General features: G+C 46.6%; 1 protein-coding gene across 7 annotated transcripts in view; it reads left to right on the forward strand.

Moving 5' to 3' along the window:
• The first annotated feature begins 5,830 nt into the window (after positions 1–5,830).
• The window catches only part of Cux1 (cut like homeobox 1), a 325,002-nt gene continuing 313,149 nt past the window's right edge, over positions 5,831–17,683 (forward strand). For 4 of the 7 annotated variants that reach the window (XM_087903517.1, XM_087903522.1, XM_087903518.1 and 1 more), the window contains exon 1: positions 5,834–6,010. In XM_087903517.1, coding sequence (XP_087759643.1) covers positions 5,948–6,010 — 63 coding nt within the window. In that variant the 5' untranslated portion in view covers positions 5,834–5,947. Of the gene's footprint in view, positions 6,011–17,683 lie in introns of all 7 variants that reach the window. The other 3 variants (XM_087903520.1, XM_087903521.1, XM_087903516.1) reach the window with 2 other exon arrangements.

The following is a 17,683-nucleotide window of genomic DNA, read 5'->3' on the forward strand; positions in this document are numbered from 1 at the left end:
AGGCTAGGACTCACACTGGGACTTGTCCTCTGGTTTCTACTCGTGCACCCCTAACTCCCCCAGCACACATACAATTGCATGTGCACCTGCACACACCATACATGCATACCAAAACCTTAAAAATAGAGACAACGTAGTTTTTGATTAAACTGAGACTAGAGCCAGGAAACTTGTGCCTGGTGAGGTAGGGTTTGGAAGCATAAGTGATAAGAAATTTCAGGTCCTCTCCTGCTTACTTGGAGAGCCCAGAGTCCCAAGAGGTCAAGTCTGTGAGTTAGATGTGTGACAGTTTTCCTCTTCTTTGCTTGCCTCGCTGGGGATCAGAACAAAGGCTTCCTGCAGGTAAAGGGAGAGTTTTACCACGGAGCCACATCCCCAGCCCCCACAATGCTATTCTCGATCTGTGTTCAAAGAGTAGGCTGCTCCCATCAAAAAGCTCAAGCTGCAAACTTTCTTAAGACAAGTGGGAGAGAACAGAGCGGAATCATTAAAGGTGTGGAAAGATCCCTCCTGCAAGTATCATCATATATCAAGATATTGCTGATCTAAAGTGCATGGCTGGCTTAAAGGTGGGCCAGAAATGAAGCCTTTGATGGTTTTATAAAGGGTCTCAGACATGAAGACAGGCTCTCCCCTGAGACAGGCAGGGAGGGTGACGAACATGAGCGTCTCCTAGTTAGACTTAGTTCTTACAAGTCCGACAGGTTCTTGGTACAATTATATAACTCCATATACAGTTGGCATGTAGAGATGAATGAGGCACTGTGCGTGTAATTACATGTAGCAAAATGTGTACTTTTATTTGGTGGGTACTTACATCGTGCCGTGAATAGTGTACTTAGAAATAATTAACACAAAGCATTAATTCAAAAAACAAAACAATTAAAAGTAGTTTGGCTTTCTTGAACTAAAAAAATAAAAATAGATCTGGAATCTTCTTTCGTTCCTTTTAGCATTGGTGCCAAATTGTTCTGGAAGGCAGTTACCACACACATACACACACCCCTCTGTTGTTCATGTTTTGGTTTTTTTAAAAAAAGACCTTTACAAATTTGAAGTGTTTCAAAACTTTTGTCTGGTTTTATATATTTTCAAATTGAAGACATTGATGCATTTTTTTGAATGAATACTTTTAGCTAATTTTGAACACACACACATATATCCATTTATTTTTTATTTCTTGAGACAGAGTTTCTCTATGTACCCTGGTTGTCCTGAAACTCATTCTGTAGACCAAGCTGGCATCAAATTCAGAGATCTGCCTGTCTCTGCCTCCTGAGTGCTTGGGATTAAAGGCGTGCGCCACCACTGTCCAGCTGAACTTCTATATTTATAAAATTCAGATATTTTTCATATGTCTTACTATGAATAGGAATCTTTTTTCCTACCATCTACAGTCATGCTTTCATAGCTGTGAATACATTATGGTGTAGGTTTTAATTGAATTTTATTTTTAATTATGTGCATGTGTCTGTCTACGTATGGTTATGTGACTAAGAGTTCAGGTGCCTGTGGAGGTCAGAGGCATGGAATCCCCTGAAGCAGGAATAACTGCTGGTTGTGAGCTGCCTGGCAGGGGTGCTGGGAACTGAACTCAGGTCCTATGCAAGAGGGGCAAGTACTCTTAACCACTGAGTCATCTCTCCAGCCCCTGTGGTGTTGTTTTCTGTTTACATTGTTTATGGTTATGTGAAAAATTTCATTTCTTTATTATTAATATGCATGTATGTATGTGCGCACAGGTGCTATGGTACCCATGGGACCGTAAAAGATCATTTTCAGAGGTAGATTACTCTGTCCAACTGTGAGTCTTGGGGCACAAGTACAGGTCATCAGACTTTGAGAGCAAGTGCCTTTGCCTACTGAACTATCTCCAAGACTCTGAAATATTTCTTTACTTAACTATCTCCTAGGCTCTGGAATATTCCTTGATGAAAACTGTTTGACTCCAGTTCTAATTGCGATGTAAAAGTACTAAGAAAGAGAATTAAGACTTTAGAATGAGTATCTCCATGTTTATCCTTTGTTTGAAGGTTTTGGGGATTCTTCTTCTTCTTCTTCTTCTTTTTTTTTTTTATTTTGAGACAGGGTTTCTCTGTATTTTTGGAGCCTGTCCTGGAATTAGCTTTTGTAGATCAGACTGGCCTCGAACTCACAGAGATCTGCCTGCCTCTTATTCTTATGATTTTAGTTTGGTAAATATTCCTTGGTGTTTCTTAGGGAGAATATTTCTTGGGATCACCTAGAGAGGATGCATTTAGGAGGTATTACCCTGGATGGTGGTTTCAGAAACCATACATTCACCAAACAGGTTTTTATAAACTAAACACGATGCTATCAGAAGAGGGAGTCTACAATATGAGGAGAAATAGAGAAGAGTCAATTCCCCCAGGACACCTTACACTTTTCTCTGACATTCCTTAGTGTTACCGCAACTGCAACGAGTCTTGCTATCACTGTTTGCTGTTCTTGGTCTTTGGAGACAGGGTCTCATCAGCCAGGCTGACCCCAAATTCCTTATGTATCATGCTGAATTTCTTGCTCTCCTACCTTTGTCTCCTGCTGGGGTGACAGGTGTGCACCACCATGTTGGCTACCCCTATTTTATTTTATCATTTTGGGTAGCAATAAAAACAGCCCCAGAAGAGACAGAGAAATTTCTGGGTTCCTGCAATTACTTACGTAGTTGCCTTTTTGGTGCTAAGCCAGATTGAAAGGTGCCAGGAATGGATATCATTTTGATCAGTTTTCTCATTTGATGACAGGGGGCTTAATGGGGAAGCTTGGGGTGGCAATTAGTCACGCACTTGGGAACTGCAAGTCTCTCCCCCTAAAGGGAAAAGCTAAGCATTAAAAAAAAAATATGACCAAATGCCTTTGGATTGTTTTTTTTATGCCTCATTCAAAGTCATATCAATTGTATGTCGAGTTTATTTTATTTTATTTTTTGGTTCTGGGTCAGAGCCATCCTTTCTCATGCTAGGTTCTGGAAGGATCTGATCACTCATTGTGTTATCTTTGTGGGTGGCGATGGAGACAGAAGTTCTTAAACCCTTCCATTTTTGAAATATTTTAAGCAGTTCATAACTTTGTAAAGCCACTGTATTGAGATACCAGTGGCTGTCCAGGTTTTACAATACTTCGCCTGAACCTCAACCTGAAATGGGGAAAAAACAAAACCCAGTCTGTGAAATACTTATAGTTTGTTCTTTATTAAATTTCATTTATTAATTATGAATATAATGAGTTTGTGTGCATGGTGTGTGCAGTGGCACACATGCCACGGCTAGTGGGTGGAGGTCAGAGGACATTTTGGTGGATTCTGGGACTGGAACTCAAGTCATCGGGCTTGCACAGCAATTGCTCTGCCCACTGAGACACCCCACCATTTCGAGGCTCCTTTTTATGTCTCCTCTTGTTCCAGACATCTTAAATGCACTCTTCAAAATCTTTCACAAGTCTTTGCATTGTTACTTCATTCACCCAAGATAATTTTCGATTAGCGATTTAACTTTTGAAATGAGAACACTTTATGCCATTGGAGAAGTCATTCTAATTCCTCCCTCCCCCCTTTTGGCTGAGGGTTATACAGTTTGTATAACTCAAAAACTATGTTAGGAGAAATTTAAATTTTACTTAAATAAAGTTTAAGCTCTGGGTCACCCAATGTAAGCCAGGTTAACATGCAAAAATATAAACATAACTAGAAACGGAACAGTTGTATTTAATACCCGTCAAACTTGTATCTAAAATATTGCTGTGGATTCAGAACTCTGAATTCCTACCAGATGTATTTTCCGACTATTACACAGGTCATATATATTTCAGTTTTTAAAGTTCAAACCCAGGGGATCGACAGGATAATTAGATTGAGAACATCTGTGGTAAATCCATACCATTTCCCCATCGTTCCTCATAAGAGGGAATTGGCTTGTTTTAAGGCTCCCGCACATTTTGTTTAGCCGTCTTTAGGCCAATTTTTGTCGTTCTTGCCGGCCACCGCACAAGCATAGATGGTCTCTAAAGTGCAAGATAAGGAAAAAAAAGGGTAAGATCTAAGTGGCTCAAGGTGGCCTTGTAGTTGCTTCCCGCTTGGATCCCGAACAGGGCGTGGCCAAGTACGCGGAGCCCTGGTGGGCAAGTGTGACGGGGGGGGGGGGACCCTTGAGAACCCGAGTGTCGGGGAGCCGCTGCCCTCTACCGGGCGGCGCGATCGGAACTGCAGAGCAGTCGCCCGCGCGTTCCGGCTCCGGGCGCCTAACACTCAGGCAAGCCTGCGGCCACCCGAGATCCGCAGTGTCCCTCCTGACGCCGTGTCACGGTACCCGGACTGGAGGCTGGCTCTGCGCCCTCTGACGCCCGCGCGCCCCCATGCACCTGCTTCGGGGCGCTCTTGCGGCTCAGAGGCTGCGACTTGGGAAGCCCAGTGAAACCGGGTCTCAACCGCTCCGTGACAGGCTTCGGGCCGCAGTTGCAAGATCTGTGACACTTGCGTTCTTTAAATCTCGGGGGGGGGGGACTTTCACTTCCAGCCCCCTTTTCCAAAAATATCGATCTCACCGCAACCGAATAGCGCTAAACCCTCAAACTTGGCCCGGAGAGCAATTATTTTCTACTGTCATGTTTTGTGTTCCAATACACACGTTATTTACATATAATTTTAAAGATTAAGGAGTTTGGGGGATTTGTTTTAACTAATTACACGTTCAACGAGACGCAGAAGAGTGAAAACACTGTATCCCTACTGTAAACGCAAACTCGCTGGTGTGAATAAATCCATTAAAGATGACGATCCTAAAACGCGTACTTTGGGGCCAGAGGAAACGTAAAGAGAATCCCCCCGCCCCCCGACTCTCGGTTTTAAAGTGAGCATTTCTGTAAACTCGGGAACACGCGCTCCGTTTTGAGTGCATTGCACGCTTTCAAACTTTCTGCCTGCAAAGACGAGGCGCGGAGCTGAGTGAACCATAGAGGAAGTTTCTTGGATTGTGTCGCAGAAGCGTGGTTGAGGACAGAACTATGCTCCAAGACTTTCTCAGTCCCGGCTGAAGCTGGAGCGGCTCTGAAGGGTGGGGAGCCTGCTGCCACTTGCATGTGTTCCCGTGCAATTTTGGGATCGCACCGAGTGTGGGGCATGAACCCGAGCAGCAGCAACAGCAGCCGCGGGAGGGTCCAGGGCTGGTGGTCAACCCCTCCCTTTACCACTACACAATTGTACTTCCTCGAATATGAAACACTGGTAGTGACCCATGTGGTCTGGAGGTCCCCCAGCTGGAACGCACAGGGGACCGGAGTGAGGTCACCCCCAGCACACGCGCGCGGGACGGGCGGTGGGTCCGGGTCGCAGGCTTTGCAGGTGGTCACGGCACGCTCCACATGCACGGGGCCAAAGAGCGCTGCGCCCGCACACGGCCGTGAGCGGCGCAGCCCAGCGTCCAGGCGTAAGAAAGTCGGGGGACTTCACTCCCGGGTGAGCCCCCCAGCAATCGCGCGACCTTTTCCGGGGGCCTCCCTTTAGGTGAGCGGCAGGGCCCCCGTGGAGACCCTGCAGCGCCCCCTCGAGGCCGGGCCGCCGCAGGGTCGCCGTGCGGCCGGGGAGGGGGGCTCGCGGCGGGGCGCGCGGGAAAAAGGGTGAGGGGTCGCAAGGGCCCCGGATGCCCGCGCTCAGGCTGTGGGGAGAGAGCGCGGCGCGCGCGCGCCCAGGCCGCAGCCGCCGCCGCCACCGCGTTACCCTCAGGCTCCTGACTCCGCGGCGGAGGCGGTGGCGGCGGCGGCGGCGGCGGCGGCGGCGGCGGCGCCGTGAGGAAGGAGTCCGCGTCCGCGGTGGCTGAGGCGGCGGCCGGCTCCAGGCCGGGTTTTGGCGCCCGCCCGCCTGCTGCCTCCTGGCGGCTCCTGAACTCCAGCCCCCTCTCTATCAGCCTCTCACTCCGTCTCAATATGTCTCAAGATGGCGGCCAATGTGGGATCGATGTTTCAATATTGGAAGCGCTTTGATTTACAGCAGCTGCAGGTCAGGCTTCTCGGCGCTCGGCCTCGCGCCCGGGGGGTGAGGGCTGCGGGCGGTCGCGGCCTCCCTCAGGAAGGAGGGTGACACTCCGGGCTGCCAGGCCCTGGCGGGGGTGCTGAGGCGACGGGGGAAGGCAGGAGGGGGGTGCCGGGAGAAGAGCGGGGCCGAGTCGGCGCCGAGTCCCTCGGGCTCCCCGGCTCTCATTGATCACTCGGCTTGATCAGAAATTGATCCTCTTTGTTCAATTCATCGATCAGCCCAAGATGGCGCCGGAGCCGCCAGCCGCCACCAACATCTTTGCCCCCCGGTGTCTGCCCCCTTCAACCCCGGAGGGTGTCTTCCTCCCCACCATCATCGCCATCATCACCGTCGCCGTCGTGGCCGACCCCGCGCGCTGTCGTGGTCGTGGGACCCCGGTGGGAAGGAGGGGGGAGCGGCGGTTCCCCCCCCCCGGGGGGGGGCTCAGTGGAAACTCGCGCGCGCTAAAGAGGGGGACGCGGCACGGGGTGACTCCGGAGGGGTGGCGGGCTTGCGGGGAAGGGGAGCTGCGGGACGCTAGTCGCCCTCCCGCCAGTCACGTCCTGTCTTTCCCCCCGGCTCAGCCCAGGCGTATTCCCGGGGAAAGTTTGTGGGGAGTTGCTGGTGGGGGGTGAAGCGCCTGTCTCTCTCTTTCCTCTGTCTCCGGAGGAGAGAGTCGCGGACCGCCGCCGCCACTGCCCCAGCGGCGCGGCGGAGCTGGAGCTGGTGGCGCTGTGGTGCCGCCGGCTCCGGGGGAGGGTCAGATCGGCCACCGGCGGCTGGCGGCGGCGGCGACGGCCAGGCTGGCGGGTGGCCCCTTGTCGTGGAGACGACGGGAGGCTTGGAGCTCCTGGCTGCTCCCGGGTCGGTCCTCTTGGGCCGAGCCGCCACCATTCCTCTTTCCACTACTCCCATAAGGGATTGTCAACCGGTGTCTACCGGCCAGGGGACCGGCTTCCCGGTGTGGCGGGTCCCTCCCCCACCCCGTTTGTTTACGTCCCGGGGCCAACCCGCAAGCTCCGCGCTCTTTTGTGTGTCTGCTGCGTGAAAGTGACTGCGGAGCTGGATCTGTCGTCCCCCCCCCTTTTTTTTTTTGCGCCGGGGGACTTCCCTGGGAAGGGGTTGTGGGGGAAGCTTTGGAAGGGGAAAACTTGGCTGGCGGGGGACGCCGGTGGGTCGCGCAGAGTGTGGGATCGGCCCCGGAGGAGGGGGAAGGTGCGGGAGGAAGGCTGCAACTTTCCACCGAGTGCAGGCCCCTGCGTGACCCGATCTCGGGCGCTTTTCCTACCGGATCACTGATCGGTGCAGACAGACTTAGCTGTGCGTCTCAGGGACTTCCAGGGCTCCCCACCCTTCACTGACCCGTCGCTTGCATCACTCCAGCCCCTCACTCTCTTTCGCGGAGGGGTGTATTCTGTCCTCTCTGTTAAGGGGCCCCAGGAGCTATGGAGCGCGCGGCAGGTCCTCTGCGAGCTGCCTCCTCCAGCCCGGTTCTCGAAAGCAAAGCCCCGAGGGCCCCACTGGACTGTGTGGAGACTGATTGTGGTTCCCCATCTCCTCGAGGGGATGGTGCTGGGGCTTCCCATTCCTCCGCGGAGCTGCCTGCGTGCCCAGAGGATGGTATCCTGCCTTCCACCCCTCGTCTGAACCAGCTTCTCGCTCTCGGGGTCCTCCCTGCTAGTGCTAGCTCCGCGTTCGCGGCTCCTGGACAGCCCCGGGAATCAGCCAGGTGGATGTTTTGCGTAGCCGGAGCCAAGTTGAAGGTGAGCGGCGAATGAGCCCGCAGAGCTTTGGTCATTGGGGACACTGGAGAATGGGGACAGTTCTGTGGTCCAGAGCGGCATTTTGTGTGTGTGTGTGTGTGTGTGTGTGCGCGCGCGAGAGAGAGAAATGTTCCATAACATCTCTAGGGAACCGCCTTTGCTCCCAACTCTGAAGTGTGCTTGAACGTGAACTTGAGTGAACTTTCCTAACCCACCCGTAGCACCCTTAGGAGTCTGAAACAAACGAACTCCATATGTAGGCCTGCAGGAAACGAAGCTGATTGGATTAAAACATACGTAAGTGGAGTGAAACAACTTTAATTGTGCTTGCTTTTTCTACCCTTGCCTACGTGAGGACGATAAGGCAGACTCATACTCGTTATGAAATTTCCTCCCATTTCTCTCTTAACTAAGGAAGACTATGTGAAATATGTATTTCTGATAAGATTAAAACTTAAAGAAGTTCGAGTATTTACTGACTAAAATGGATTACTCCATAATGTCTATTGTGTAAATTAGATTCCTGAATGTAATGTACACAGCCGGATGGCATTTTTTGATTAATTGGTCTACCCTATTTTAGTAAAAATAGCTCCCTTTTACCATAATTTAATTCGTGTGCTTACTGTAAAACCCGTTGTGGAATTTTAAGAAACAAACCTTAATTTTCACCATCACCACCCCCATGTGACATCCCAGTTTAATATCAGTAAAGTTCCTTTATTAAGCATTCCCGAAGAAGGCCAGAAAAATGATTTGGTTTCTTGAGAATAGATTTTATGAACTTGGTGTATGTTCTTGCAGCCTCTCCTGCCCCCCCAATACATTGAATAGCCTTTTCTGGGGATCTTGAGGACATTTCACCTCCTGACTTCATTGTAAGTTTCCCTTATAGTTAACCCGATTGAACTTTCTGTTGCTCTTAAAACAACAACAACAAACAAAATCCTTTGTTTAAGCACTGTTGTTGTTACAGAGCCTATTGGTAGATAACTATTTGGCCTTAGGTGGTTTCAACTGTGTCTCTGGAAGGCAACTTTGAAAGCCTTACTTGAACTTGGAATGCCAAAGGTCTAGTGTGACTCTGGACTGCTTCTTTATCTGGGAGCTTAGGTCCAGGGTTTTTGAGTTGGTTTCTGGTTGAGGGTCCTCTTTTCTCACTGATGAAGAGTCGGAGATTTTGGGTGAGAATTCTTTAGGTATCACTGAGATCCAACTGACTGAAAGCCTTCGCTGAGTCTTAGCTGAATCCAGTTAGGTCTTGGTAGGATGCAGCAGGACCCTGCACCCCTTCAGCATCTTGGCGGGCTGTGTTCTTATGCCCCTTCTTGGGTCTTAAGACCACCTTGGAACTTGGAGTGGATGTCTGCTGCTAAAGAGTTTCTGAAAACTGACCTGTTTCCTTTCTCATCCCCAACCGAGGCTTGTCCTGTGCAAAGTTAGTGTGCTCTAGCTTTGCTAAGACTAGTTGAACAAGTTTTGATCCTGTCCCAGACTTGTAAAAAGCAAATTTTTTTTAATTAAGAAAAACACCATTGTATAAATTTATCTTTTAAATACATGTTTGAAAAGAGGTATATTTAACTCTTGTAACTTGTTTTCACATTAGTGGAGCTCTGAATCTTCTCGGGGATGGGGCCTGCCTGTGACTGCGTCAGTCTGGGGCGTTTTCTCTGTAGTGTGATCTGTTCCCTTTTGAAAATTCCCTGCAAAAGTGAACTTTAAAACTATTCTCTCACCAAATTAAAAAAAAAAAGTCCAGTTTTTGCTGAAGTCCATTTTCTGGTTGCTTTTGTTTTTTTTCCTATTATGAACATGCTTGAATTTGTATGTGTGTGTGCATGTGTTTGTGTATATGTTTGTGTGTGTGAGTGTGTGTAATAAGTATATAATTTCAATTGAAATATCTCCCTTAGTGCCTTTGATAGGATAATGAATGAACAAATGATGCAGGGCACTCCTATTTTTTCTTTTCTTGGTTCTTTTAATATAGATGTCTTATGAGACTGGGTGTGGGAAGGGTTATTATCAGTTGCTTGAAGCTTTTACCTGGGTGAAACCCTTTTTTTTTTTTTTGAAAGGCACAAGTCAGTGCAAGGATAAAATAATGCAGTAACTCTTAATGCGGTTAGGTGCACTGAAGCCCATTGGCCCGTCTTCTATCAATACTCAGGTCTAAGTTGGAAAGGGGAACAGACAACTCTGTCTATCCAAGAATTTTTCTCTCCTAATCCATCGAGTGGACCTGCCATGCTCAACTCCACTGAGCCCAAGACATTTACTAGTTTTAAAAGTACCTTTTCTATTGACAGTCAAGGAAGAGAAAACTATCAGTGTGTGTGGGAGCTTTCCATTGATGGTAAAGGTTTTCCTGGGATTGTAGGAAAAACAAGACCAGAGAAAAGTCCAAGTCTCTATTCCATAGTGAAATGAAGGAAAGATAGATTTGTTAGGGGACAATCTGTATATTACTTTAGGAGAAATGTCACCATAAGAAAAATCTCTGTTCTTGCCCTTGGTTTCTTTTATAGTTCCAAAAATTTCACGTATCTTACTGGGGCATAACATGAATGCTCTGTCAAGTTACTGTAGTAAATTATTCTGCTATATAGAATTGTAAGTGACTTTAAGAATTATTTTAAGTTTATTTGAAATTTAATACGTAACTCTAAAGTATATATTCCCTTCCCAAGAAAGGTCCGATTTTTATTAGTCATTGTCAGCGGCGGAAATGTGTCTACCTCGTCTTTTGTTTTGTCTGAAGCTCTGGGTTATTGCTGCCGCGGAGAGATAGTTTTGGTTTCAATTGAAATTCCCCTGCCTCTGATTGTTTAAACCAGACCCTTAATCTTATTTTAACATATTTTAACCATTCAAAAAACCTGGAAGACTTGTTTTGTGTAAGTAGCAAGCAAATGCAGTTTAAACACTCCAGCAATTCTGGTATCTAATTGGAAACAGGTGGGGCTCTTGGACTCTTTCGTGGGAGTCTGACTGTAGCCAAGTGGAGGGACACTTACTGCTGCTAGTTATTCATTTTGTTGGTGATATTTGAAGAGAGGCCCACAGCCTCTTTTTGCCCCATACTGCTGTTTACCTGAATATCCTAGTCACGTCTGAGAGTAAAAAGATTTCAGAGGCAATATTTGGATAAGAGGTTTTTTTTTGTTTTTCAGAGACAAGGTCTCTCTCTCTCTACTTAGCCCTGGCTGTCTTGGAACTCACTATGAGCAGGCTGTCCTGAACTCAGCAATCCACTTGCCTCAGCTTGCTGAATACTGGGATTAAAGGCACCCATCACTACTCTTGGCTCATCCTTGATCCAAACATAGATTTACATTTTATGATAACTTGATGGTGATTTGAGTTCAGGGACAAGTTACTTTGCCTAAAAATTCTACATGTAACGGAAGAGTTTTTCATTGAAAGCCTTAAAATTTTTACTTGGTCTGGGGTATATTTCACTAACATATCAGTGTTATCAGAGCCCCTGAACTTTTTGCCTTTTTCCTATTTCAGGTTTCGAGGGTATCCTTCTGAGAGCACCTGGTGACTTTGACTTTCTGTCTGTTCCAAATTAGGTTTTGCTGTGTGTATGTGTACTAGAATTTTCTAAGGAATGTTTGGAGTTGTTGGTCTTGCTCATGTTTCCTGAGTTGCTTTGAGTCCCACTTTTAAAATTAATTAATTTTTTGGTATGATCTCTGTAACACAAGACAGTTTCAAACTCACAGTAGTCCTCGTGCCTTGACCCATCCCAATACTGAGATTACAGACATGAACCACTCTACTCATCCCTGACAAATTCTTTTTTTGGGGGGGGGGTTTGTTTGTTTTTTGAGACAGGGTTCCTCTGTAGCTTTAGAGCCTGTCCTGGAACTAGCTTTTGTAGACCAAGCTGGCCTCGAACTCACAAAGATCCACCTGCCTCTGCCTCCCGAGTGCTGGGATAAAGGCGTGCGCCACCACCGCCTGGCACAAATTAATTCCTTCCTTCCTTCCTTCCTTCCTTCCTTCCTTCCTTCCTTCCTTCCTTCCTTCCTTCCTTCCTTCCTTCCTTCCTTCCTTCCTTTTCTAGGTAGGGTTTCTTTGTGAAGCCTTGGCTGTCCTGGAACTAGCTCTGTAGACCAGGCTGGCCTAGAACTGAAGGAGATCTGCCTGCCTTTCCCTCCCAAGTGCTAGGATTAATGGGTTGCACCACCACTGCCCTGCAAGCACTGTCTCTTTTTAAGCTGAGTTCTGAGAAAGTTGGTGAGACAAGCATTGTGTGGCAGGGAAGGGAGTGTCCTTACAGGAAGGGACCTGGGGATTGAGAGAACCTGTGTTATTGGTCTCAGTGCAGCTATACCAAGAATTCTTCAGTTCTAAAAAGTGCTGTGGTATACATTGTTCATATTAAATATTACAGTTAAAAAAATTCTGAAGTGAACACATTTCTGAAAGATGTCTAGTTTGTTGTAAACCTCTTCAAAATTTTTAGGGCTATGCCTGGCATGGCAGCATACACCTTTAATCTTAGTACTCAGCAGGTTGAGGCAGGTGGATCTCTGAGTTTGTGGCCAGCCTGGTCTACATAGTGAGCTCCAAATCAACCAGGGCTACATGGTAAGATCCTGTTTGAAAAACAGACAAACAAAAGAATTTTAGGGCTGTGGATATCTGGTAGATCGATTGCCTAGTATGAAAATCAAAAGGTTCCCTCTCTAGCACTGGAAAAAAAGTTACAGTAAATAAAAATAAAGTATATCAATTTCTTCATTTTCATCTGGATTTTTTTCCTTACTGTTGCAGGGCACAGGCATTTGGCAGGAGTTTTGTGTTTAATAGAGCCCTGGGCCATGGGAAGTGGGGTAAGAGGATGTGGGGTTGGAGGGGGTGTCTTTCTAACAAGAGTAAAAATCAGACAGGAGGTCACCGGCAAGATACACTGCAGAACAAGGAAGCAGTAGCCACAATCCAGTAAAACTGCTCTCTTCCATTCAAGTGTCCTTGAAGCAGGCCACACCTTTCTAAGTCACCAGAGTCTACAGCCCCTGCTGCCTTCATTCACCCTTGTTTGAAATCGAGGATGCTCTCAAGTGTTTGATTTATGCAGTTAATGCTGAAGGAAATTACCAGAGCTTAAACTCTGAACTCCAAGTAGGTGTTTCTTTTCTCACATTACCTTGAGTGAGGCTGCAGAGTCATTCTGTCCGGCTGTACTTGCTCAATAAGGAAATGCAGTTAACATTGTAAAAAAATTGTCTGTGGTTGCTTGCAGGGCATCCCAAGTTTGGTTAAGGGAGAAACAAATGGATAAATTAGCCTTTTCTTAAGTGAATATTGCAAAATGTTGAGCAACGGAATGCTGTTCATACTCATTAAAATGTATTTGGGTGTTGACAGCTTTTTTTTTTTTTTTTAAGATGGAAGAGACTTTTAGAACTGTCCACCTGGCATATGAAGAAAATAAAATCAGGGCTGAGGATGTAGTACAGTTGTAGAGAGCTTGCTAGCACCAGGCTCTAGGTTCCACACCCAGTAATATGGTGCATACCTGTAAATCCCAGTACCGGGAGGTTGATGAGGGAGGATCAGAGATTCAGGGTCATCCTTGAATACATAGAGTTTGAGGGCAGCCCGGACTAAGTGAGACCCTGTCTGAAAAAATAAAAGATTAAACTTAACCCACAGCTCAAGAGCTTGCCCTCCTCCTGTAAGCAAGGTAGTGTTCTTTCAGTTGGATCTTTCTCTCTAATAACTTGTGCCTTTGTTTTCTACTATAGTTTGATGTTTTAAGGATTCAGAAGCTGTGAACTCACCTTAAGGCCATTAATGGATCATTCTTTGAACTTCTGAGAACTTGGTTTACTGCTATGTTCCCTCCTGCCTGTTTACTCTGTTAAAAATGATTTGATAAAAGTTAGTAAAATGGGGCTGGAGAGATGGTTCAATGAGAAAAAGTATTTGCTGTGAAAGCAAAAGAAGCCTAGTTTAAATTCTTAGCAACTATGGGGATCATGCCTAGAACTTCAGATTATGGGGGAAGAGATAGGCTGATCCCCAGAGCTCCCTAGTCAGCCCAGCTCAAAAGACGAGTTTCAAGTTCAGTGAGAGACCTGTCTCAATAAATGAGACACCTGCTTTCCCTCTCTGGCCTCTGCAGTTTATTGCCTGCATACACAGGTGCTCATATACCCCCCCCCCCCCGAGAGAAAGAGAGAGAATTTTTTTTAAAAGTTAGTAAATGATACAGAAGGAAGACTATTATTTTAAAAATTACTTTTATTTATTTGATGTGTGTGTGTGTGTGTGTGTGTGTGTGTGGTGTAAGAGGTGAGTTCAGAGGACAACTTGGAAGTGAGTTCTTTCTTTCTATCATGTAGCCCCCAGAATTGGAACAGTAGGTGCTCAGGCTTGATGGTAAGTGTCTTTATTGGCGGAACCATCTCTCTGGGCCTGGAAGGCAAACTTGTTTTCAAGAGCTTGGAGCTGCAAACCTCAGCAAGGCCTGGGGGCTGTTGGGTAAGGAAGGGCCACTGTGGAGCCACCCTTAGCCTTTGCTAGGCAGCCGGGAGCTCTGTCACCTCTGCCTGTCATTTCTTGCCCTGCTCCTGCCATGCCAGGCCTGTCATCTTCAGTGGTATGACAACTGTTTTATTTTTTAAAATAAGTATTTGTGGAACTTCATTTTGAGATCCTTAGAAAATAAGATGTAAATTAAAATTTAAATTATTACTTGAGGGGATTATACATTACAATTTTGTTCTTTTAATTGATGAGGTTTGAAAAGGATTTTGTTTTTTTTCTCCTTGAAGACAGCTACATTCTTTTGCTCTGATTATCATTTTTTTCAATCTTTCCATAAAGCATGGCAGATACTTGTGAAATAAATATATTCTTTAAAATTTAAAAAAATTGTTTATTATTAATGTGTGAGGTATGTACCATGGTATGTTTGAGGGTGGGTGGTAGAGGACAACTTTCTGGTGTCACTTTTCCCTTTCAGCTGTAGGTTCTGGGGATCAGAATCAGGTCTTTAGGCTTGCCTGGCAAGTGTTTTTGTACCTGCTAAGCTGTCTTGCTGGCCTAACCTATTCTTTATGTTTTTATCATTCTATCTCTGCTTCTTGAGCATTATATTGCCAAACTAGCCATTTTATGTTTTGAGACAGGATTTCAGACTGACCTGGAATTGGCTGTATAGCCAAGGTTGCCTTTGGACTCATGATCTTCTTGCTCCTGCCACCCTAGGGCCATGGTTGTAGGGCAGTACTTCAACTCCAGGCTGTGTTCTTTCCTTTCTGTTTTTACCATGCTAGTTAGCCTAGAAACTTGAACCTTTGTGATTCCATATTATATTGCTATGGACTACCTTCACCAAGAGCAGCCTATGCTGCTCAGATCTTTCCAATGGGGAAAAAAACTTCATCATGGTACACAGACCTTAAATTCTGAACTGAGCTATAGTTCCATTCAGTGTCGCAACCATTGAGGCTTTGGAACAGAAAATGATGGCCATGGTAGCCTTCGCTGAGACTAGTGTCAGAATGCTCACTTACTGACTTGGCTATTTCAACTCTACCTCAATCTCTTGCTTTCGCAACAACTCGTGCTCTCATATCTTCCAGCCAAGTAGGAGACAGGTTCAAGTTGGGATCATGTTTCTGCTCAGTAGGCAAGTGTGGAAATCCTGGAGCCAGACAGGAAGCCTGGCTGCTGTAAGATGCCTCTTCAGGTGATGAGGTCTGCCACAGCCTTTGCATTGAGCATAGGGGACCCATGGCATGGCTGGCTACTTTTTCTATCTCTACCAGGATATGGTACAGTGTCACCTGAAGCTGGCCATCCTAGAGGGAACAAATTGCTTCTCCTTTTTACCCTTGTCCACCATTGTCAGCAACCCTGATACTGCTGTTTGTCAGTACAACATGGGATTGGGAAAGGAAGGATATTACTAATCATGGTTGAAGGTCATTGTCAGGGGAGTTAGAAGTGGTTTGCAACTGTTTTAAATGGCTTTAGTTTGGTATGTAATTATGCTGTCATCCCACAGTTCGCTGATACTTTAATGAAATCTTTGTGTGTGTGCGTGCAGACACACACACACACACACACACACAGAGTTCGGGGTTGTTTATTGCCAATGAGAGCTTGCCTTTTCTTACACATGCCACCCGAGTTCACAAACTTTGCTTGTTTCAAAATTGTCCATCCAGAGCAGGTTGAAATCCATGACAGACTGGGCTGCCAGATGAACCTTCTCAAACCATTGATTTCATCATGGTGTGCCTGTCCATAAACACCCACAGCAGCTTACTCTGGCATGGAATGGAGACCACATTCCCCAAGCTGGCAGACAGAACTTCTGATGGATGCATCTAAACCTTTCTTCATTCCAGCAGAAGCAAACCCAGAATCATGCTTGTTTGTGGACATTCTCCTGTGAAGCTCCCTCTGGGCACCCATCTGAGAGTTCAACCTGATTGCATGCATTCCTTCCCGCCTGGAGGAGTGACAGGCTCTATCTGGGAGGAAACAGACTGAATGGCAAGGAGGAGGTTTTGACAGCATGTCTGGGACAGCTGGAGGTCACAAAATCTAATGGTGAGGAATAGAAAAGGAAGGCCAAATATGGGGGATGGTGGCTTCCCAGGAAAGTGAGTCTCTGGGACTCCCTTCCAATTGCTGACTTCCTCCTTCAGTGTTTCTAATGGTCCACATGGCAGCTGGGGCAACATCCAACTGTCCTGACTTCTCGGGCACCTGCTGTCCACTCTCTATTCTACATGTACTTTCTGACACACTCTCTCCTAGGCTGTGCACAGCTGAGAAGTGCTGCCTGAGGGATGTGGCCTCTCTCAGGGACTGGCCTTTCTGTGCTCTGCTGGGGACTCTTAACTGCTTAAATTTAGAATGCAAAGTTGATTCTTTCTTTTTTTTTTCTTTTAATACCGAGAATTGAACCCTGGGCCTTGCCCGTGCTAGGCAAATACTCTATCTCTGAACTACATTCCAACTGAGATCTGATTCTTAATATCATGAAAGGTAGGACTGGGCTATTAAAATGGCTCTACTTGGAAACCTGCTGAAGTGATATACTTGATTTGCATTTCCATTTATTCCTTCTTTGCACATGTTGGTTCAAATCCATATAGGGTTTTTTTGTTTGTTTTGTCATCTCCCCGCTCCCCCATCCTGCCATGTTGGGGATAGAACCCATGGCCTTATGCATACTAGGTAAGCACTACCAACTGAGCCATGTCCCTAGCTCCCTAAAAATCCACTTAAAAAATAGATTTGGACAGAATAGTTTTATGCTGGAGATTCGTTGTCAAGTCTACTTGTAGCCTGACAAGGAGGATATTTCCCGCACTGAGTGGGGAAGGCACTTACTGTCTAGTTGCCAGAACCCAGCAAATTATCAGAGTGAGCCTGGAGTTAAAAGCGCCCAGGTTTGGGCGTCTGGGCCAAAGGAATGTGTTGCACCATCCCATTCCCCAGAAGGACTCTCATGGGCCTGGTACCCAGCCAGCCCTGGTTTAGAGCAGCGATCTGCATAGCCCACACTTTCTCTGTTTTTCTTTAGTCCAAGAAAGTATTACCTAGGATATTTCCGTGATGGTGACATCATTGTCTGGCTGTACAAGCAAGCATTTGCATGGACCTGGGGAAGCAAGGGTGGCAGGTGGGATATGAGAGGAGCAGGATGGCCCAGTAGTGGGTATGACCTGCTGCTGTAGGGGCAGAGGGGAAGGAGTGGGCCAGCAAGGGGAAGAAGGGGAAGAGACTTCATTTTTTTTTTTTTTTTTTGGGATTTCAGGAATTTGGGGGACTCCTGTGTTGAATGTCTGGGCAAAAGGTTGGTGCTGAGTAGGGAGATGGATTGAAGTCTATGGGAGGGAGATCCTTTGGG

The sequence above is a fragment of the Myodes glareolus genome, chromosome 2, assembly GCF_982192425.1.
Source record: "Myodes glareolus chromosome 2, mMyoGla1.1, whole genome shotgun sequence".
In the NCBI taxonomy this organism is placed as follows: Eukaryota; Metazoa; Chordata; class Mammalia; order Rodentia; family Cricetidae; genus Myodes; species Myodes glareolus.